At 44.5% G+C, this 24,381-nt stretch overlaps 1 protein-coding gene across 1 annotated transcript in view; it reads right to left on the reverse strand.

Annotated features, from left to right (window-relative positions):
• Positions 1 to 24,381, reverse strand: part of MCF2L2 (MCF.2 cell line derived transforming sequence-like 2) — a 146,509-nt gene that overhangs the window by 26,608 nt on the left and 95,520 nt on the right. The window contains exons 14-20 of the mRNA XM_005859496.2: positions 21,570 to 21,662; positions 20,307 to 20,399; positions 17,058 to 17,129; positions 14,930 to 15,055; positions 8,369 to 8,584; positions 7,717 to 7,809; positions 7,486 to 7,564 (exon numbers count right to left, since the gene is read on the reverse strand). Of these exons, the coding sequence (XP_005859558.2) occupies positions 7,486 to 7,564; positions 7,717 to 7,809; positions 8,369 to 8,584; positions 14,930 to 15,055; positions 17,058 to 17,129; positions 20,307 to 20,399; positions 21,570 to 21,662 (772 nt within the window). The remainder of the gene's footprint in view (positions 1 to 7,485; positions 7,565 to 7,716; positions 7,810 to 8,368; positions 8,585 to 14,929; positions 15,056 to 17,057; positions 17,130 to 20,306; positions 20,400 to 21,569; positions 21,663 to 24,381) is intronic.

Raw genomic sequence — 24,381 nt, forward strand, 5'->3', positions numbered from 1 at the left:
TAGTCGGACATCCCCTGAGGGCTCCCTGGCTACCAGAAGGATGTCTGACTGCAAGCTTAAGCCTGATCCCCCGGGGAGAGGGCCTAAGTCAACAGGTGGACATCCCCCAAGGGGTCCTGGACTGCAAATGGGCGAAGGCCGGGCTGAGGGACGCACCCCCCCCCTCCCGCCACCGAGTGCACAAATTTTGTGCATCGGGCCTCTAGTCTATAATAATAAAAGCGTAATAGACCAGACAGCTGAACGACCTTCCGGATGTCCTGGACAAAGCCGCTGCAGCGGGGGCTGTGGCAGAGGCGGTTAGGGGCGATCAGGCAGGCAGTCAGGCGAGCAGTTAGGGGCAATGAGACAGGCAGGAGAGCGGTTAGGAACCAGGGGTCCAGGATTGCGAGAGGGTGTAGGCCAGACTGAGAGACCCCCCCCCCGACCCTGCACGAATTTCGTGCACCAGGCCTCTAGTAAAATTATAACACAGCATGTTAAATTCTGTACTAGAGTGCTTCATAAGATACAGTGGGGACTCAGCCATCTCCTCACCTCTTCCCACCTCTGTCATATCTCTCTTTTTTTAAATTTTGTTTTATTGCTTAAAGTATTACAAAGAGTATTACATATGTCTCCTTTTTTTTTTTTCCCTTGACATTCCCCCGGCTCTGTCATCTCTTTGTTTTAGGTCAGAGGTGCCTCCATTAGGGTCAGGCCAACTGAGCTTCTCCCCTGAACTGTATCACAGTCTCCAAGTTCATTTGATAAATGTTTATGAAATGCCCACTGTGTTCCTTGCATAGGGAGAGGAATTACAGATGAGAAAGTTTCTAAGTCGGCAGGAGCACCAGCGAGAACTTAACCCCAAAAGAGGTGTGAGTGGGTCTCCCTCCCAGACAAGGAGAAATGAAGAGAGAAAGAGTGGTGATCAGGGGGTGAGGGAAGCTGGTATATTTGGCGACTGTAAACTAGGAGGCGGGGCAGCCCGGTGAAAGTAGCAGTAGAATTGGAAGTTCTCATTTGAAAGCTCAAGAGAACAGCCAGGAAAAAAGGGTAATTAAGGGATGTTTCAAAATGGCAGGTCTGAGCTCACCTGACAACACAGCAAGCAAGCATTAGGAAAGATGCCCCAGGCTGGCAGTGGGGTTGAAGAACTACCATGTGTGTTTTTTAATTGAAAATCCCTGGTAATAAGTTAAGTGTTGAAAATATCAATAAAAGAAGTCATGTAGAATTAATATGGGCTATGTACAATATTTGAAACTTTTTAAAAAGACCTCAGTACATACCTAGCACTTGCTTCAAACTGCAGATTCCCTTGGCTTGAGATTAAAAAAACCCCAGCACTGTCAAATGTAATCCAATTTGATTTGGTTTTACATATGGATTCTATACACACATGTATACTTAGAGAGAATACTATAAGAACACATGGGAGTGTGTAGATCTGCCTTATTTTCCTAGCAATTCCCAAACATTTCTGCAGTCCTGGCTGGTTTGACCCTGGCCTCCTCTTCTCCTTCGCTGTCCCTCCCACAGCATTCCCTGCGAGCCTTGATTCTGGGTCCCTCCCGCTTTCCACAGTTGGCGCCCTTAATGCTGAATTAAGGAATAAACTATGTACCCATTAAGTGCTCACTTTTTCCACCTGAGCCCAAATTATCTGACTGGGTGAGGGAAAGATCAGCTGTTTCAGGGGCAGTGATCAGAATCGCATTCTTTGCTCAGGTGTTGTCCCAGCTACTAGGACAACACCAGGTCTCAGCCTCCAGCGGCTCCCCACTGCCTTCACCAGCACACAAGCCAAACTCCTCAGCCTGATACATATTTGCAGCCTGCCTCCCCTCTCCCGACCTTATTTCCTCCGCTCTACCTATGAACCTCTCAGGCAGGGCCGCAGATCCCCACTGAAATATTTTCAAAGGTTCCTGGGTCCACCCTTAGCCCCGTGTGACTGCCTTGAGTTGTCCCGTTGCTAGGATGGGCCTGTGTGGCCTTCATTTCCCAGCCCCGGGCTCTGGCTGTCAGCACCATATCCCACGCACGGCACCCCACGCACTGCACTGTGCTGTCCCATGAAGCCGCCTGCCCCCGAGCCCTTCCCAGTGAGCATGATGTTCCCCTCAGTCTCCCTAGGCCTTCTGGTCACAGGTGGTCAGGCCACAAATGAAGAGGTTGTCCCAAACCACAGAGCCTGCCTCCCTCCTTGAATTGTCCCACTGCTGTCCCACCCATAAGGCCACACTCGACTCTTCCCGGCCCAAGTCCTATCTGACTCCCTCAGGCCCTCTGAGCACAAGGCCCCTGCTGCCTGGCTGTCGCCAGAGGCCTCGTCTCCACATCCTCAGAGGCTGCTGTGTCCTTCCTGTCACCTTAGCGGCCCGTGTGGCTGGGGCCCCTGTATGCCTTGCCCAGAAGGCACAGAGTTATGTATGCCCAGCAATCCCTGGGTTAAAGGTGGTGTAGAGCAGTGCAGGAATGAACTGGGGTGACAATGTTGTATGTGTCAGGGCTTCGTAAAGTGCTGGATAGACATACAGTCCTGGTATTCCTAATCTTAGAACCTTCCAACCCCCCTCTCCTGTTCCCTGATGCCCCCGAGTCTGTGTTCTGCCCCTGGAGTCTTGTCTTGTCTTTTCTCAGGGACCAGCCCAAGGCCCCGCTCCTGCTCACACGCAGGGTGCAAGGGCCCCTGCGAATTCCTAGAGCTCTCGCTGTTGGCTGACTCACAGTAACATTGCAACCAACCCTGCTCGGTGAGCCAGGCTCAGAAGACCTGGTTCTGCTGCTGAAGTAAGGAATAAACTATGTACCCATTAAGTGCTCACTTTTTCCACCTGAGCCCAAATGTTTCTATCTCTCTCTCCCTCTCCCTTCCTCTCTGAAATCAATTATATATATTGATTTTCCTTTAAAAACGCCAATGATCTGATTTGAAGACTTATTAGAAAGCTACAGCCAATCAAGATAGTAACCAAGGTATTGCTGTCAAGATAGACAAGTAGATCCATGGAACCAAACAGAGCATCCAGAAATAGGTGCACTTATACAAAGCCAATTGGAGAAATGGTTATGGAACAACTGGCCTTAAATAAGCAAAAACTGAACTTTAATCCACACTTCACACCATACACCAACAACACAACAAAACCTCAAAATGGATCAGAGACTTAAATGTAAATCTTAAACTATAAAACTTCTAAGAGAAAACATAGGAGAAAATCTTTGTGACCACTAGACAAAGATTTCTTAGGCACAACATCAAAAGTATGATCCACACATTTTTTAAAACTGGATTTCATCAAAATTAAATTTTTTGTTCTTCAAAAGGCACGCCTAAGAGAACAAAAAGATAAGCCACACACTGAAAAAATAATATTTGCAAAACAAATATCTACTAAGGACTTGTGTCTAAGAAATAAAAAAAATCCTCTCAAAACTCAATAATAAGAAAATAATGAGCAAAGATTCAAACAGACTCTTCACCAAAGGAGATATTTGGATGGCAAAGAAGCACACAGAAAGATGCTCAGCCATTAGCCACCAGGAAAAAGCAAATTAAAACTCCAATGACAAACCACTACACATCTATTAGAAAGCTTAAAAAGACCGACAATACCAAGTGCTGGTGAGGATGTGGGGAGCAAGTGAAACTCCCATACACTGCTGTGACAATATAAGGAAATAGTTTAGCAATTTCTTAGAAAGTTAAACATGCACCTGCCACATGGCCTAAGCATTTTACCTGAGAGAAATGAAAACATATGTTCACAAAAGATTTGTACTTGAATGTTCATAACAGCGTTATTCAAAATAGCTCCCCACAGTGGAAACAGACCAAATGTTCATTAACAGGTAAATGGATAAAGAAAATAGGGGTATATCCAAATAAGGGTATGCTACACAGTAATGTACTATTGTTACACTAAACAGCATGAATGAATCTCAAAATAAGTATGCTGAGTGAAAGAAACCTTCCCAATAAAGCACATGCTATATGATTCTCTTTATGGAATTCTAGAAAATTCAAACTAATCTATAGTGACAGAAAAATCAGTGCTCACCTGAAAAGCAGTGAGAGGTGAGAAAGGGGTAGGAGAAAGGTAATAAAAAGAAGCATGAGTTCGGCCAGTGGTGCTCAGTGGTTGAGCATCAACCTATGAATCAGGAGGTCACAGTTTCAATTCCTGGTCAGGGCACATGCCTGGGTTGTGGGCTCAATCCCCAGTAGGGGGTGTGCAGGAGGCAGCCGATCTTTCTCATCTTTTATTATATAGGATAGAGGCCTGGTACACAGGTGGGGGTTGGCTGGTGAAGGGTGTCCCGGATCAGGGTGGGGGTCCCGCTAGGGTGCCTGGCCAGCCTGGGTGAGGGGCTGAGGGCTGTTTTCAGGCTGGTCAAGCCCCCCAGTGGGGACCCTCACCCCATGAGGGTGTGGCCAGCCTGGGTGAGGAGCTGATGACTGTTTGCAGGCTGGCCACAGCCCCTTCAGGGTGGTGGAGGGGGGGGTCCCACTGAGGTGCCTGGCCAGCCTGGGTGAGGAGCTGATGGCTGATTTCAGGCTGGCCACGCCACAGGCTGGAAGTAGGTATCTGCTGGGATTTATTTATCTTCTATAATTGAAACTGGCCGTTTTCAGGCTGGCCACAGCCCCTTCAGGGTGGTGGAGGGGGGGGTCCCACTGAGGTGCCTGGCCAGCCTGGGTGAGGAGCTGATGGCTGATTTCAGGCTGGCCACGCCACAGGCTGGAAGTAGGTATCTGCTGGGATTTATTTATCTTCTATAATTGAAACTTTGTTGCCTTGGTCAGGCTCCCAGCTCCTCCTTGAGCAGAAGCCACGCCCGCTGGAAGCAGGTATCTGGGATTTATTTACCTTCTATAATTGAAACTTTGTAGCCTTGAGCAGAGCTCAGGGCTGGCAGGGCAGGCGGGAAGCTTGGCTTCCTCCATTGCCAGGGCAACTCAAGCTTCCTGCTCACTCAAGCTCTGTGCCACCACCATCTTTGTGACAGAGTGATGGTTAATTTGCATATTACTCTTTTATGAAATAGGATAATAAAAGGGTACGATGCAAATTGACCCTAATGGCAGAACACCTGGGAACGACCAGTCACTATGATGTGCACTGACCACCAGGGGGCAGATGCTCAATGCAGGAGCTACCCCCTGGTGGTCAGTGCGCTTCTACAAGGGGAGTGCCACTCAGCCATCAGCCTGCTCATGGCTGGCCAGTGCAGTGGTGGTGGCGGGAGCCTCTCCTGCCTCCGTGGCTGTGCTAAGGATGTCCAACTAATGGGGGGAGTGCGGGCCTACGCCGTTAGTCAGACATCCCCTGAGGGCTCCTGGGCTGCCAGAGGGATGTCTGACTGCCAAATAGGCCCTGATCCCCTGGGGAGCGGGCCTAAGCTGGCAGGTGGACATTCTCCAAGGGGTCCCAGACTGCGAGAGGGAGCAGGCCAGGATGAGGGCCCCCCCCGCCCCGCGAGTGCATGAATTTTCGTGCACTGAGCCTCTAGTACTTATATAAATTAAAATCAATTATGTACTCTTGTTACTATTTCCTGGCAGAGGCCTACAGTTTAAATCAAGAACTGTGTCACTTGGTTGTGAAAGAAAACCGACGTGGTGGTTTTCCAATCACACTTCTTAATCTATCTTTTCTACATGACGCACACTCACCCTCGCTTCCTCCTGACCACTTGACCATCACAGCAGACACAGAAAGGATATGAAATGGTTTCATTATAAATCTGAATCTAAATCTCCGGAGACAAAGCTTATCTTTTCATATTTATATGATTTTCCTCACCAAGTGCAGAACAACATGGCCAGTATAAATGATAGGAAATAGATTTTCCATATGAGATCCACATTTCTTAACCCCAGCAACATTACCTAAAGGGAATATTAAAACTCAATTGATGGAACTTGTGGATTGTTCTACAAAATATCCCTGCTGTAATGAGGGTATATTGAAAAAATAAAAAGTGACAGGGTGAAGCCCACTCAAAGATGACTTTTAATTATGAAAAGGACTACAGCAAGTGACATTGGTGAAAATGGTGCAAAAAAATATTATATTCTTCCAAAAACTTCACATGAAAGCATGGAAAAAAACTGGCAAAAGAAGCCAGAAACTGTATTTTCAGGACACTGGGAATTAAACAAAGGCTGGCAGCATTCCGGACAGCATTGATTTAAGAGAAATGGCTGCATTTCAGCGTGAACGGTGAGCTGCGTGGTATTTTAGTTGCCCTGTTCCATTCTGCCCCCAACTCTTGGTAACAGCCTTGGACACCAAGGACCTGCAATCTGTCTTGAGCTTTAGCAATCATGAGGGGATTTAGCAGGATGATGAGGTTTATCAATCATGATGAGGTTTAGCAATCTGGACGTCACCGGAGGGGCAGCACAGGATGGTAGCTCCTTCAAAGTCTCATCCCAGAGAACCATCATTATTCATTTGCCTGGGGGTTCCTTGCAATACCCTCATTGCAAATTTGTTTTATTAGGTCCGATTCAAAGCTTGGCCAGTGTAAAAAGCCTTTCCCCAGGGGCATTTATAGAAAATGAGTGGAGGCAATTGTTTAACTTCCTCAAAAGTTAACAGAGTTACCATATGGCCCTGCATATATACCCCAGGGAATTGATGACATAGGATCACACACAACCTTGTACACAAGTTTCCATAGCAGCATTACACACAATATCCAAAAAGTGAAAACAACTCAACTATCCGTCAACAGGTGAATGGATAAACAAATATGGTATGTCCATCCAATACACTATTATCCACCTGTGAAAAAAAGTGAAGCACTTATTCATGCTACAACAGGGATGGACACTGAGAAAATTAGGCTGAATGAAACTGGACAGAAGGTGCCACATTTTATATGATTCCATTTACATAAAATGTCCAGAATAAAAATGTACATAGAGAAAGGAGGTAAATCAGTGGTTGTCAGGGGCTGGTGGGAGGAGATGGGAAACGGGTGTTAATGGTACATGGTTTTATGGCGGGGGGGGGGGGGGGGGGGTGACAATATTCTGGAATTTGTCACGCGGCAATGGTTGTACAACCTCATGAATAGACTAAACCCCAATGATTTGTACACTTTAAGAGAGTGAATTGAATACTAATTATATTTCAATTTTTTTTAAAAAAAGTAGTACAGCTTCTGAAAGTCATATTGGCCATTTAAATTTCCATGAAAATTTTCTGGGGTGGCTTTGAGCTATTGGGTTGAGAAAGTTAATCTTGGCAATTACGTATGTGGGGGAACACAACTACAAGGGCCACACACACACACACACACACACAACCACAAAAAAATGCATACCATCTAAAGCAAGCCCTTTACCTTCCAGGTACTGAAAAGTGTGGCCACAGTTATTTTCCTGGCAAACCATTTTCTTTAACACTATCTCCAATCTGCACACCCGCCACAGGTTGGACACAGTATAACTCTCCAGACTGAAGCCAGCCAGGGTAACCCTACCTTTATTATTGTTTTGTTGTTCCATCGATAATTTACTTATTTCCGAAAACCAACAATCTCTGATTTCCTTGGAAGCTGCCTGCAATTACAGATAAGAAAACACTGTGCGTATCAGATCAGCTGGAGGATGAACTGCACAGCGCGTTCATCCTCTGGGGGACCGTAGGAACAATGAGATAGAGAACACTTGTCCAGCCACGGGCGCCCCTCTGGGGAAGACCAGAGCTTTACCTGCAGGATGTATTTCTCAAGTCCATTTCGGTCGACAAGTTCAAACTTTCTGTTGCTCCCCCTTTCAAGTTGGTGAATTGAAAGTGTCGTCCACTGTTACAAAGAAAGAAGAAAAATGTCCAAACCATCATTTTCTGATTTCAGAATGGTCACTGTCAGCTACCCTAATCCTTTCTACCCCCGATGTTTCTCTTCTTCCATCTTCCTTCCAAGTGTTTCGCTGTCTTCTCTTAACGGCTCCAAGGAGCATAAAACACAGTCTGGCACAGAGCCATTTGCCTCGTCTGTTTCAGAGGATAACAGACTATATCTTCCTATCAGTAGAGCTGTAGCCACAACCTTTAAGCAAAGATCATCTCTTCCGTAACACAGGCTCTACTCACCAAGTCTCTCACTTCTGTGCCCGGAGGAAATAGACCCCTTCCCTCTACTTAGCACGAAATCCCCTCTACTCCAGCTCTGCCCTGTCTGCTGACTGATTCGCAGCCCCGACTCTGGAGGGAGACAGGGTGTGTGGATTCTCGCTCTGTTGTGTAGCATTTGGCAAGTGAGCCCCACCTCTCTGTGCTACAGTCTCCTGTCTGTAACATCAGATCGCTGTGTTTCTCTCCATAGGCTGTGCAGACGCCCAGGTGGGACAGGAGCCCTTTACCTTCATAGACTTCTTAAAGCTGTAATGAGGGGCTGGGCCCTGGTCACTGGGCTCCATCCGTATCTTGCAGAACACGATTCCCCTTTCAAACAGATAGAGCTGCCTCTGGCTGGGCTTAAAGCGAATGAAACCCGTCACCTTGGAGCGCTCCTTGTGCACTGTCCAGACGCTGAACGCGCCGTGCCTCAGCAGCCTGCCCAGTTCTCCGATGTCCTCCTTTAAGGATCACAGACACACACAAAGCGGAGCTGCTCAATGACTTGCCAGGAAAAGAACTCTGAGGGGTCTGTTTTCAAAGGAGAAATCGTGCTTATTCAAGGTCCACGATCTTAGAAGTGCCTCCCGGGCTAACCTGCCACTAAATCAAAACCTTGATTTGATTTAGTGAAGCAAACTTGTAGACTTCACTGAGCATGACGACACCCCTCACTTACATCAGGAAATAGTTCAGCCGCGCAAGGGAACACACAGACAGCACATGGGAAATACTGGAACTAAAGATACTGGGACTCTGACGTTTTGTCTTGTAATTCAGTTTAGCTGGCAGAATTCCATGTCCTCGTCTTTGTTTCTGAGCCACGACGCTACTTAACAAGGGCAAGAGACTAACATGGGAATTGTGCTCAGAAGAGACAACATTTTTTGCTGCATCGTGGATCTCGGGTAATCCACGTGCCCCATCTGCTTCATGTCTATGAGAACCTGGGATCATGAGATTTGTTCTGAAAGGAGAAAGCTTAATACAACTGAAAGCAGGGGTGGGGAGCCTTTTCTCTGCCAAGGGCCAGTTGGATATTTATAACATCATTCGCGGGCCATACAAAATTATCAGCTTAAAAATTAGCCTGCTGAAAATAAAAAGAAAAAAGAAAAAAAAAAACTAGCCGGCTATCTTTGGTCAGACATTTAATTAGCTCAGCCCTAATGCCTTGGCAGGGCCAGACCAAATGATTTCTCAGGCCTTATATGGCCCGTGGGCTGGACTTCCCCCACCCCTGCAGACAGAAAATAACTGAGGAAATTAGGGCAAAAAAAAAATTTAAAAGATGAAAAGGTTATACATAAAACCCACGCAATAAAGCCATGTACCCTTGCTGCAGACTCAGCTCTGACCTCCCAGCGGACAGCACAGAGGGAAGAACAGCGAGTTATACGAATCATTATGTCCCAAGACATACCCAAACCAGTTGTTCAGGAAACACATGGATTCCTGTTAATGAGACATGAGAGAAATTTCTCCCGTGAGTCCTCATACAGGGTCACTGAGTCAAATGCTGAGCACACCCTCAAACACATCCCAGAATAGATGGATGAATGGATTTTACGTAAAGCGCTTTCTAAGGACACATCTGGGGAAGGTGGAACATCACTTCATAGGCACAGCTGTAAAAGCAATTCTAAAAGAGGCCAGAACAATGGGGGTGTGAATGAGCCCAGGTGTGCTCTCTCTAATGACCTGTTGAGGGCAGGGCCATGTTAGTAAGGTGTCTGCCAAGGCCATGGCCAAAGAAACAGCCGTGGACAGCGATGCTTCTGTCCTTATTCACCTCTGCACTTTCCTCCTCACCCCACCTGCAACCACAGCCGTTTGCATGTTGGGAGGCAACTGATCAAAGGATGTGAAGCCAGTGAGGTGCCAGCCCCTGACCACAGGGGCCTCATGTGAAAAAGATGCCAGACAGTCAACCTGATCCTTGTCTCAGCTGAAGAGACCTGAGGAGGAGGCAGTGAGCAGCAGGGATTGCAGCTGTGAGATGCTCTATCAGCGGGCAGGTGGTAGAATGAATGATAAGGAAGCGGAGCATGAAGATGAGTCACTGGAAACTATGAGGAAGAAAAAAAGACATGGACAGACCCAGTCACTGCCTGGTGAGAGGAGAGGCAGAGCACATAGGTGAGAACCCCAACTCCCTTCCAGGCCAAGGCCCCAGAACTGATGGGGAGCCTGCAGTTGCCCAGGTCCCACCTCTGGGAGCTCGGCGCTGCCACTGTCCCGACTCTACCTGAGGTTCTCAGTCAACTTTTCCAGTGAGCCCATCATCACGGGAAGTCACTGGGGCCGACTGCTGGGTGTGAGTCTGGCTGAAACGGACGGGTCGTCTTGCATAAACTTTGTCAGAACCGTGCCCCTGACAGGATTAAACAGTCAGGATGCCTGTCTGTGTGGAGGCCACCACTGCCAAGGGGAACAGGCAAGGAGATTCCTCAGAGCGGAACCAAGGATGACCAGGCCATCTTTTCAACCATGTATATCCTTTCTTTCCAATCAGACTGTAGTTGGTCCCAAAGCCAGAGACCACGTGCACAACCTCTCACAGATATTGGTCCCTTAGAAAGTATTTAATCATTTATTGGCATTTAATGAGTGTGTGTGTGTGTGGGGGGGGGGCATGACGCTGAGTGCCCAGCACTATGACGAGGGAGTTAATGCAATGAATAGCATCTCCTCCAAAACTCATGTCCACCTGGGACCTCAGAATGTGACAGTATTGAAAATAGGATCTCAGATGTAATTAGTTAAAATTTGGTCATACTGGATTAGGGTCGACCCTAACCTAAAGGCTGGTGTCCTTATGAGAAGAAGAAATAGAGACAAGGAGACGCACACATATAGAAGACAGTCATGTGAAGACAGGGACAGGAATTGGAGTGATGTTGCTGAAAGCCAAGGAATGCCACGCATTGTCAGAAACAGGAGCAAGGAGGAAGAGCCTTCAGAGAGAACATAGCTGTGCAATACCTTGATTCTGGATTTCTAACTCCCAGCACTGTGAGAAAATAAATGTCTGTGGTTTTAAGCCACCCAATATGTGGCATGTTGTCATGGCAGCTCCAGGAAATGAATATACCCCAACCATTTTTTTTCCACCAGTGACGTAATGGTGTGGCCCTCACTTTGGTGTGTTGACGAATCTAATGGATCTGAACTCAGAGATAGACTAGGGGCTACCCTCCACTCAAATGAGCAAGTCAACAGTCCTCCTCCGTATGGGAAATGATGGCAAAAATAAACTAGTAAACGCTACCATTTTCATGTGTGGATAGTTTGTAGGTAAGAGCTCTGATATAAGAATTTCACATGTGACCACATGGGCCAAAAGAAGAATCTGGCTGAGAGAGAATCTAGGGAAGCTAGCCTCCAGAAAGAGACGGGGTGCCTAGGTGTTCACCCTCGGCTGTGACAGAGCTATACGCTTCTTGCACAAAGAAGCAGGAAACATCTGGATAAGTGAATCAGCACAAAGCCTGGTCCAGAAATGAAAAGCAGAAGCTGTGGGACAGAGAAGCCGAGATTACAATCACCAGAAGCAAAGGGGTTCCTTCCTTCCCAGTCTGATCAAGGACCCAAATAAGTCACCCCTGGGGTCCTGTATTCAGCACCTACCAGGCACCAAGCAAGGTGCTAGGTGCCTTAAACATGATTTAATCTTCAATGACTCCACTTAGAGGTGTCGTGAGTGTGGGAAGATGGGCAAGGCAATTCCATTGAGTCATTAAGATTGTTTACTCAGCCTTATTTCTGTGGCCAACATATGGTAAGGAAAGTGGAAAGTATCATAGAAACAAAATACCTGGGCCTAGTCCACAATAAACTTGTAATAAAAATAGTTCCTTTAATAAATTATAAACTTTGTTCCAGAAATTTTTTTTTAAAATATATTTTATTGATTTTTTACAGAGAGGAAGGGAGAGGGAAAGAGAGTTAGAAACATCGATGAGAGAGAAGCATCGATCAGCTGCCTCCTGCACACCCCCTACTGGGGATGTGCCTGCAACCAAGGTACATGCCCTTGACTGGAATCGAACCTGGGACCCTTAAATCCACAGGCCAACACTCTATCCACTGAGCCAAACCAGTCAGGGATGTTCCAGAAAATTAAAATGTTTTATTCAACCTTTACTGTTCAACTTTGAAACGTGTTCCTGACAAGTCAGGATTTAAAAGGACTCTAAATGTTCTTCTATTTTATACATTGGATTGAAGAGGGGAAACATTTTTTTTGGCAAATAGAGGGAAGTAAATTAAATCTCAGTGTTCCATAAAACAACCTTTCTTTAAAAAATAATTTTAAAAAAGTTTTTGTGATTCAATTAAGCCAAGAATTGAGTATACACAAAGAGAAAATGTAAATATCAGAAGGGATTTTTTTTCTAGTTGCTTTAATTATGAAGTCACCCACTCAAGTTCAATTTCTTTCCTTTACCAAACCAGGTTAATATTGGGTGTCAAGTAGAGAAACTAAGAGGTTAAGCTGGATTTATTCACCCGTACAACACATGATGGCAAACACCTTGTGATAAAGTTCCACAAAGCTGAGGCCAAGACTCTCAGTTTCATTGGATCTGAGTTAGCAGTAGGTGAGTTGTTAGTAAACTCTAAACAGAACCAGATGAAGAATATGTGGAGCGGGTGGACCCTGGCGAGGGAGTGAAGAGATCCAAGACACGGTGCAAGCTGATGACCGTGTGATCTTCGGCGAGTTAAATCTTCTTTCCATGGATCTGTTGCTGAAGCAGAAAGTTGAAAATTCCAACTCCTGCTCTATCATTCAATAGAATTATACAAAACTGTCACGATAAATTAGCTAATGTACAAAGTGTAAAGCAAGTTAGCCTTAGCAAAAAAAAGAAACCACAGAGTGTACTAATATGTCAAAGGTGCCATTCTGAGGACACATGGGGGCAAAAAAGATGTTTTGCACTTGCTGTAAAATCTCCAAAATTCTATAAACTGGTTCATCTGATTTGCACACAAGCCGTTTGGAGGACAATTAAAGTAGATTGCGATCTATGCACTTTTCATTCAATTTTTTCTCGTAACTTCCTCCTCTCATATTACTTACATTCAGAGGAACATCTGGGAGTTTCCTGCCCTGTGTAACATTCATTTGATTCAGGCAAATGGGTATTTCATAGGGGCAGCTGACACATGTTCAAAGATAAAAAGAAAAGAAACAGAAAAATGTCCCCAAATGATTAAACAAATTGCTCCCTTGACTTTAGCTGTAGGATGAAAAATTAATACCAAGGAAAGGGTCTGTTCTCACCCCGTGTGGTTCATGAGTAGCCGCCTGAGTCGAGCGTCAGCAGTAAACAGAATGCGCGGGAGTCCCAGGGACAGAAACAGCATCCCTGCCTGGGTCGCAGCAAACCCAGGGGCTGTTTCTGAAATGCTGGCCAGAGAAATACCAGGAAGGAATGAAAAGGATCACAATTTTTGCCTCTACTTAATTTGCATGGTTTGATTTATGACAAGGAAAGATAAGAAAGGTCATTTCATCTACCCAGACCTCAATAAAAACAGGTAAAAATGAACAGGAAAAAAAAAAAAAAAAAGAAGGAACGTATCTGAAATGCAGAATGCTTGGTCCCTGTGCAGTAAGCATAGCCTCCCAAAGAGGTCCAGGCCCTAATCCCTGGAACCTGAGAGTAGGTCAGGATACATGCCGAATGTTTCAGATGGAATCAGAGTTGTTCGTCAGCTCACGCTGAGATGGAGAGATTATCATGGACTACCTGGGTGGGTCTGATGGAATCCCAGAGTCTTTAAAAAGTCAAAGAGAAGCAGAAGAAGGGTCGGAGGGATGCAATCAATGTGAGAACTCAACGAAAGCGATGTTGCTGCTTTGAAGTGAGGCAGTGGCCATGAGCCAAGAAATGTGGGTGATTTTTGTTGTTGTTTTTTAAGATGGAAAAGACAAGGAACAGATTCTCTCCTAGAGTCTCCTAAAAGGAAGGCAGACACTTTGATTTTGGCCCCTGGTGAGACTGTTGTAGTTCTGCCCCGTGGACCTATAAGCTAAGAAATTGGTGCTGTTCTAAGCCACCAGACTCATGGTGATTTGTCACTGACAATGATAGAAAACTAATATTCCTGAGTTAAAATCTAGAGTACTTCACAGTGACTGTGAATATTAGTTATGTTCCAGATGAATATTACTTATGTTCCAGTCCCAGGCGAGCACACAGCATAGAGGACGGTTTGCCTGGAATGCCCAGGACTCGCCTGCTCAGGATTAACACGAATGCCAGAGCTGAGATGGCTCAGCTTCCCAGCATTGCCTCTCTTGGTATTTTCCTTCAACCCCTTGGATTAAGGCAAGTATCATACAAGCTTGTTGGGCCTCTTCTGGGATCTGGGATGTAAAATGGGGTGAGACTTTCACTTAGCACCCGTTTTCAAAGTAATTTTCATGGAGAAAATTTGATCAAGAAGGAAAACCTTTTAAATGTTAATAGTGCCAGGAGTCAAAATGAATTACCCTTTTAGCCATTTCCCCTGCCCATATATATTCTGGCCCCTGAGTTCCTGGTTTTTCCAGAGCACAGGTCAGGCTCAACATTCTGGACCATGAGGAACACAAGATTCCTGAAAACCCTGAGGGGCTGCTGGGAATCTCCGAGCACAGGTGTGTTGACGGATGTAGGCTACTTTCCCAGAGTCAGATTCCTCTACCATACATCATTTCTCCTACTTGGCCCCAGCATCTCCTACCTTGTTTACACTGTGCCTGCTTCTCAAGGGAAACCTCCCAACCACTGTTATGGGACATAACATACCGGGCATCCAGTGACCGCGGCCAGGTCCACAGCCAGTTCACAGGACTGGATCAACTCCTCTATCATGGCCAAAGCCTGCTGCAGTTCCGCCAAGAACGCGGGATCCTTGGTCCTCTTTGGCCCATCCTGTGGAAACCAAATGCCGTGTAGGGAATCAAAAGGTAAACCATCTCGCAAGTGAAGATGGAAAACAGGACCGAGATAAGGAGCCACGGACCCAGCCAGCACGAAGTGTCTGAGACGGTGGGGACACCCATCTGCTCTCTGGCTCGCAGAGAATGGTGGCTAACGGTATTTGTTGGTTTACCATCAACCACACTTCTGTAGATTGTACTAGTGAAGAATGAAGCTCATAAAATCATGGGCCTTATACTCCTGCTCTATAAGAAACATACTGAGATTTTTTGAAGCATGAAAAATAAAACACCCAAAACACAGCCCCTTTAAATTGACTGCCCTCTCCTTTATACTCCTACCCCTGCGGCCTACGGAAAAGTACAATTCATATTCCTATATTGAATGTGAAAGTCTTATTCCTATGGGTAAAGTTATGCTTAAAACCTTCCCAGAGGAGAACAGTTTTAAACTCCCGGAGAGAAAGAATGGGCTGCCAGTGCAGGCTGACTAATGATTTACCTGTAAACGCTGTAAGGGTTGCATTTCCATAGCTCTGCCCTTCCTCCTCTCACACACGACTGCCTTGAAAGTTACCAGGGAGGTCTGCACCTCCCAAACATGAAGGCTCGGCATTAAGCGGAAAAGCCTGAACTGCTAATTCAGGAAACCAATGCTTCCATTGTTAGCACTGTGACACTGAGGACACACTAGGGATGGTTCTTACAGCTTGAAAGGCTTTTGCTTAGGTTTTCAGTATTTGATTCCCCACTACTTACATAGCATATTTATGTCCTCTAGTAAGTGCAAACAAAAAGATTTTGAATTCTTCCATTTTTTTCAAACACATCAATTTCTACAACAAAGAACTGATAGCTGTTTGCTGCCCCATAGAGCCCCACCTCTTTTTGCCGCCTACTGCATGATGTCAGCGAAGGGTTGTGTATTTCCGTAACCTCTGCAGAAGCAGCAGGAAGTAGCATTGTTGGATCAGAGACATGAGTGACAGGGCTGATGAATGGAGAAGATCATGCTGCCTCCACTGAATGACCTGCCAAGGAGTCTTACCTTCTCCTTCGTAATAAATATGCTCTGGTTCGGGTGAAAGACAGCAGACTCTCACCTGACCTTACAATAACATCAGCAAAGGGTTAAAAGTTCTTACACTAGGCATCATCCTCTTTACTCAACATGTAAAACTCAACTTTACAGACTCAACTTCCCCTGTACTTTCTCCTTCCTAGTCTTGCTTTGGTAATGTGGGGCTCAGAAAAAGCCTTACAAACATTACTAAGCCCTTCTCCCTCAGGCCAGCTCCCCTAGCTCCACTGTAAAATCATTACCTGTGTCTTGAGCTTCTAATTTCAAGGGGTCCCACACACACATTCTGAGCAGAGAAGGCATGCAAATAACTTTGAGACACATGCCTCGGGTTTCTCTTCTTAAAACTGGAGTATTTAATAGGAAATTTATAAGAAAGGCCACTGCTAAGCCACAAATTTCTTCCTAATCAGGTTGGCTACCATTTCCTTCAAGGGAACCTTGGCTGTCTCTCTTAGAACAAACAAACACACACACACACACAGACACACACACACACACACACACACACATTTGGAGAGGAATGGGACACAAAGCATACAAATTAGATAAACAAAGAAAGAAATATAAATCATTCATAATTCTACCGTGCAGGAAAACCACAGTAGAGATTTTACCACATTTACTTTCAGTCTTTTATGTATGCATTTTACACATTCCTGTTTGTATTCCTATTAAAACATTTTTGTGTGAAAGGAAGAAAATACAATACCATTTATCCTGCTACAAATCTCCACTTTGAAATTGCCTTTAATTATTTTGTTTCTTCCTGACTATGAATTATGAAATACACACAATTTTACAAAATTTAAACAATTGAGATCTTAAGCAAGGAAAAGAAAATCACCATAAATCCTCCCACCCTGGGGCAAACACCATTAACTAATATAAAACAATATTTAGCATCCAGTACCTTAGCCGAACCTCCTTCTAGGCTGCCTGGGTCTATCTCCAAATCCTCAGGAGACTCAAAATCCAGCAGACCCTGCAGTAACCCAAAAGCCTTATTGAAAATCAAAAAGTAGAATGCCAACTAAATGTACTGTGCAATCTCCAGACAAATGCTAAAGTAACTGAGAATGTATGCAAATTTGTCTGTCTGTCATGAGTAAGAGGGAAAGAATGAATTATCTATCTGGAACAGTGTTCTTTGCACAAATAAAATCATATTAGCCACATTCTTATGTAGCCTGCTTTTTCTCACTCAACAGCATATCATGAATGTTTATTTTCTCATGACATTATATACTTTTAAAAACATGGTTTTGATTGTGTCAGCATTGTGTCCTATACATAAATCGTAATTGATTCATCTTTTCTATTGTTAAATATTTTGGTTCTGTAATTTTTCCTAAAGATAACTTCCTAGAAGTGGAATTGTCAATCTTAAGAGTTTTGATGCATATTTCCAAGTTCCTTAGAAAAGGACTATGTTCCCGCCAGCCACTTATAAAACCTGGCTCACCAGCCATTTAATCAAAATGTTCAACCAATTGAATTAACAGGTCAATCCTACCTCACCACTTTTTAGTTTGAATTTCTCAGATAATTAGTGAGGTAGAACTTTCATAAAATGTTTGCTACTAAACATTTCTTCTTCTTTTGTAAAATGCCTATGTCCTTCCTTCATTTATTATTACTATTATTTTAATTTAATTTTATTGTTTAAAGTATTTACATATGTACAAATAGTACATATGTCTCCTTTTTACATTTTTATTATTAATTTCTTTTTTATTGAGGTATACCTGACACATAAAATTGTTAGATATGTAAAGTGTACATCATGATGATTTGATATATGTATACATTGTGAAAGGATTCCCCCATCTAGTTAATTAACACATCCATCTCACCTCACATAGTTATCATTTATGTGTGAGAGAGAACAGTTAAGTCTACTCTGTTAGCAAATTTCAGTTATACAATACAGTGCTATCAAACTTTATGTTTTACATCAGAGCCTCAAATCCTATTCATCTTATAGCTGAAAGTTTGTAACATTTGCCCACCTCTCCCCATTAATTATTTCTTTAAATAGTAGCCTATTTAAAATTTTAAAAGAAGAAAAATGAATTTTGCTCTTATGAGTTCGTTTATACAAGAAATCAGCATGAGTATCTATCCTAGAATATCTTTGTAATAAGCAAAACTTATAGTAAACAAATATTGCACCATTTTGCAAACCATATCTTAATTCAACCAAATCCAGGGAAGAAAAATTCTCTACATTAAATTTGGTAGTTTCCAGTCCTGGCCAGTGCTGCTCAATGATTAGAGCATCATCCCACACACTGAAGGGTTGTGGGTTTAATTCCCTGTTAGGGCACATACACAGGTTTTGGGTTGGATCCCCGGTCGGGGTGTGTATGGGAGGCAACCGATTGGTGTTTCTCTCTCTCCCTCTCTCCCTTCCTCTCTGGAATCAATGAAAATAAAAATGTCCTCGGTTGAGGATTAAAAAAAAATTGGTAGTTTGCCTCCATCACTCAGCCTGTTTGACAGAAATCATGAGTTCAAGGAAAGTGAGTTCCTGTTGCTGATAGTAATGTATGCTGATAATAATATAGTAATATTGTTTCATTAACTTGCCTTGACTCAGACATTATGTACTAAAAATCTCAGATAAGATAGTAAGCATTTCATAGATATGCCTTTTTTACTTTTTTCGTTATTCATTTCTATGAGCTCATTATTAAGCATGCTGACCATTGGTCACATCTCTTGCTAATATATATTTTCCCCATTTTTTCATGTGTCTGTCCTTATGGTATAATCCGTCCTTCCTTCCCCTTTCTTTTATACTTGGAACAGCTCTCCCACACCAGGATTCTACAATCCTTTCAAAGCCTCGAGGCAGTCTGCCCAACATTCATGCTTTCAAAAAAACTGCAGAATAAGCTCAGTTCCTCAGGACGGAGACAACCACAAAGGTCCTCCTTTCGTCATAGGCCTGCCAGCGGTTTAAACGTGTGTTCCCGGGCAACCAGCAGGCTTCTCCACGGGAAAAACTGGCCGGCCCTGAGTCGCCTCCCATGGTTTTGCACAGACCCCCAAGGGAGATTTTATAATGATTCCATCTCTTGTTTCCTCAATCAAGATAACAAAATCTTCTAAGTATTTTTAACATGTATTCCCTCTTTTAATGTTTCCAAAAAGCACACCAGGCAAGTACCATTACTACCTTTTTTTTTTTTTTTTTTTTTTACAGGGGCGGAGCCTGAGACTGAGAGCAGGAACCTGCCTGAGTTCACACAGCTGTCAGAGCCTGGATCCTCACCCAGGATGTCTGGCTCCCGACTCTGTGCTTCTGGTCACTGTGCCCCAACGTCCTCTGCAAATGGAACCTAGCTATTGTGTCAGCATCGCTTCAGAGGGAGAACTGGAGCCCTCAGTCCCGGATGCAGCCAGGCCAGGGGGTGAAGCCCCCCTCTTCCCGAGCCTCTCTTAGGTCCCGCCCCCTCCTCGCTGGGCCCAGTGGTAGGACTTCATGACCAGAGTAAGGTGGGACAGTCAGAGGCATGCGAGGCCCTAAGAGGATGCTGTATCGTTACTCGTTCACAGATGCTACTCATGTTGGGAGGCAGTGAGCCATCATCCTCACTCCCACACTGGCGTGGCATCTCCAGGTATGAAACAGCGCTACCTGTCACCGAGCTTCCTGGGGCTCAGCGCTGGGCAGCTCTCTGCAGGCATCACTCACTGCTTTCCCCAGCGAGGAGGTGGTTCTGGCATCCTCATCCACTATGAGAAGACCTAGGCCTAAGAGGTCCAGTAATCCCAGTTGGTAGCAACAAAGCCAGGGCAGCCAAGGCTGGGGCTGTCGAGGCAAAGATCAAAGAGCTAACTTTTCCCGAGAGCGGAATATCGAACATGAGCTTAACCTCCGTGAGCCTGTTTCTTCGTACTCCAGAGCCTGTCTGACACATCTGTTTGCGGGATTAAGTAAAAAATATGTGTGGGAAGGCTCCCAGGTCCCTTTTAACTCTGATTCCTTGGTCTTACCCCTCATTGAGGAGGGTCGCGTGAGACTTGGAGGACAGACAAAGCTCCAAGGGCAGAAATTTTCCCTCAGAAGACAAAGTCACAACTGTCCACGTGACCACCTTAGTGCATTCATCTGTTTTCCCAACACAGAAAAGCATGGTCTCATTGGCTTTACCTTCAGCAGCATCTGGTATTTTATCAGTCTCTGGCTTGGGCCTCTGAGATACTTGAAAAGAGGGAGACTGTGATCCAATTGGCGCTGGCACACCTTTCAGAAACAAACAGAAACAACATCAAACAAAACAAACAACACACCAGAGAACAAAGGTGGCGGCATTGAAACACCAGAAACGAGCCGGGCTCTTCATGGACGAGAGGGGGCAGTGGTGTTGACCAGTTTCCTAAGGCTACTGAGTTGCTCAGTCCTTCAGCAACAGCAAGTTAAGTGAAAGGAAGGGGGAAGGGGACGACTTGGCTAGTGTTTTCATAGGCAACTAGAGAAGCAGGGCCACTTATTTCTTTTAGAAGGCAAGCCCCTAGAAGACAGCGGGGCATTTCAGGTCCTTCTACACAGGAGGCAGCCTGTCTCTGAGTCTGGGTGTGGTGGGGTCCATTGAGGTCATTTGAGTCTGTAGGATACATGATGGCTTATGATATCATTCAAGAGAGTCCCACAGTCTAATCTTTTGGAGTTAATTCCATTTTCAAAACCACCTTAGAAGAGGACTCTGGTTTCCGCACCAGGCTCCTCGCAGACCTGCTTACAGAGACCCAGGGCAGCATCCAAACTTCCAATGTACGACTTCAACATAGAAGAGACTTTTAATAAACATAAATCCCAGTGCCAAATTCCTCTGCCCAGTTCATACTTTTGGTAGCTTTAAAAATTTGGTGCATAATGAAAAAAATGAATTGACCAACAAAATAAGACCCGGCCCTGACCGGTTTGGCTCAGTGGACAGAGCGTTGGCCTGAGGACTGAAGGGTCCCGGGTTCGATTCCAGTCAGGGGCATGTACCGTGGTTGCAGGCACATCCCCAGTAGGGGGTGTGCAGGAGGCAGCTGATGTTTCTAACTCTCTATCCCCTCCCTTCCTCTCTGTAAAAACTCAATAAAATATATTATTAAAAAAAATAAATAAGACCCGGAGCATGGAAGCATGGAACAGATTGACGTACCTCGATGTGAGGTTGGGGGACCAAGAAGAAAGAAACCAAAGAACTTATATACTTATATGCATAGCCCATGGACATGGGCAATAGGGTAGTGAAGGCCTGGGGGTGGGGTGGATAGGGGCTGGGAGAGGGGGGGGAAGGGGGAGAAAATGGGAGATATCTGTAATACTATCAACAATAAAAACATATTAAAATTTTTTTGATGCACATAAACATTATTCAGAGAAAACAATTTGTGGGAGACCGTGTAATCTCAACATTACCCCAAAGTAGGCACAGTCTTGACATTCTTGCCAGATTGCCTGAGCTCGGGGCAGATTCTTATGGTATTTAAAGTATATCTGAAGATCTTCTTTCTGAGCGGGGAAAAAAATTCAAACACATTAATCAGGTAGTATTATCAGTAAGTGGATAGGATACTACAGTTTATTTATTCATCCAACAAGCCCAGGTCTTTCAATGTGTGAGAAGCTGGGGATGCACAGTCAGTGGCCTTGCGATGGAGTGAGTGTGTGATGGAGGGAATGGGGGCAATAAACAACCATACGTTCTACATACAGATCGGAACTAAGTGCTGTGGGAGCAGTTACAGGACATTCATGAACAGGAGTCGGTCTTGATCTGTGCTGTTTCTCCTCTGCTTTTTATGCAAAACACCAATGTCTCCCCTAAATAGTTCTTTCCCCCTCAAAAAAGGTGTTTACTGAGTGGTAAAACGGAACACCCTCTCCTGTTTACCATAATCATGACTCCAAGTCTAGGAAAAAAACCCAGAGAAACAACAGAGAGAAACACCCCAGCAGGAAAATGTGGCCATTCAGACAAAACCACACAGATCTAAGTCACGTGGGCGAGCCCCAAAGTGGCAAACTCTGCCTCAGGCATCGCCTTCACCTGCAGCACAAGATTCAAGAAGGAAAAGGTACTCAACTGTCTCAGAGCTAGAAATCCAACAGCGATCCGAGTGCGTGCGCGACCTTGAGAGCATGCGGAGGACACACATCTGCCAATATCCCAGATGGAAAGGACACCCTAAGCCAATGAAGCCAGCTGCAGCTCTGCTCCATCAGGAGAGCCTGGTCCATGGGCGCTGTGCTTGCCCCAGAGCCACGCCGCTCTGGCAGAGAGGCCCACGTGGTTTCTTCCTTTCAGATTTCGTGTCCCTCTCTTCCTACTAAAGGCCAGTTCGTGATGTCCTTCACATGCACGTGGGCTCTCTTCCCCTCACTGTGTCAACGCTGTCTCTTCTACTTCTAAACAGGGCTCTGGTGAATGAGTTCCATTTCTGTATCTCTTCCCCTCTCCCGAAATGGATTGTAAGTGGTCATTTCACTACAAGAACTATAGCAACTCTGTCTTTTGTACTAGTTGATGACACAAGATAATCACCCTAGTTAAGTCCCCCTTATTTATTTTTTTAAATATATTTTATTGATTTTTTTACAGAGAGGAAGGGAGAGAAATAGAGAGCTAGAAACATTGATCAGCTGCCCCCTGTACACCCCTAACTGGGGATGTGCCCACAACGAAGATACATGCCCTTGACTGGAATCAAACCTGGGACCCTTGAGTCCGCAGGCTAACACACTATCCACTGAGCCAAACCAGTTAGGGCCACACACACACATTTAGTAAGAGAGGTGGCCCTTGAGAAATGTTGTTCAGACTGATTAAGGAACTAGAATAAGAATTCAAAGCTTAACAATAATATATTCATTATGCATTCACTCAACAACTGTCTATTGAGTGTTTTTGGTGTGCTGGCACTTTGCTGAGTGCATTTGTTAAACTCAGTGGCTCCCAAAGCATAGTAGACTAGATGTGGGACACATTTCTGCCATCCTGAAGGCCAGGCTTATAAAACATTACAATTTACAATTGACTCAGGCATCTCATCTACAAGTAGTCTGTCAGAGCACAAAGACATTGGCTGCTAGCTCCTAAAACAGTGATGGCGAACCTTTTGAGCTCAGCGTGTCAGCATTTTGAAAAACCCTAACTTAACTCTGGTGCCGTGTCACATATAGAAATTTTTTGATATTTGCAACCATAGTAAAACAAAGACTTATATTTTTGATATTTATTTTATATATTTAAATGCCATTTAACAAAGAAAAATCAACCAAAAAAAATGAGTTCGCGTGTCACCTCTGACACGCGTGTCATAGGTTCACCATCACTGTCTCTAGACTCTTAATAGGTTAAGAGAAAGATAGCATCTGAAAGATTTGGTGTCTAGACTAAATTAAACCTAATGTATTTTGTGAAGAAAATATTTTATACTTTATACTTGGTTCAGAATCTTATCTTATTTAATTTTGTTCTGTCCTTTGGCAATTAACTACTTCTGAAATACAAAATTATTTTTTATATTTATATTCTATTGTTTCCAGCAAAAGATGTCCTTCTTCCCATCATGATTTTAAGCACTGTTTTATGAGAATTTCTAAATTCTAGACTTTAGAACAGGATGATTGAACAGACTCAGGATCATAAATCTATTTTATCTAAAGGCCAGTTCGTGATTCCTTCACATGCACGTGGGCTCTCTTCCCCTCACTGTGTCAACGCTGTCTCTTCTACTTCTAAACACAGGGCTCTGGTGAATGAGTTCCATTTCTGTATCTCTTCCCCTCTCCCAATGGATTGTAAGTGGTCATTTCACTACAAGAACTATAGCAACTCTGTCTTTTGTACTTTCTCCAGAAAAAATTGCGCGCGCGCACACACATTTAGTAATAGAGGTGGCCCTTGAGAAATGTTGTTCAGACTGATTAAGGAACTAGAATAAGAATTCAAAGCTTAACAATAATATATTCATTATGCATTCACTCAACAACTGTCTAGTGAGTGTTTTTGGTGTGCTGGCACTTTGCTGAGTGCATTTGTTAAACTCAGTGGCTCCCAAAGCATAGTAGACTAGATGTGGGACACATTTCTGCCATCCTGAAGGCCAGGCTTATAAAACATTACAATTTACAATTGACTCAGGCATCTCATCTACAAGTAGTCTGTCAGAGCACAAAGACATTGGCTGCTAGCTCCTAAAACAGTGATGGCGAACCTTTTGAGCTC

The sequence above is a fragment of the Myotis brandtii genome, unplaced genomic scaffold (assembly GCF_000412655.1).
Source record: "Myotis brandtii unplaced genomic scaffold, ASM41265v1 scaffold127, whole genome shotgun sequence".
Classification (NCBI taxonomy): Eukaryota; Metazoa; Chordata; class Mammalia; order Chiroptera; family Vespertilionidae; genus Myotis; species Myotis brandtii.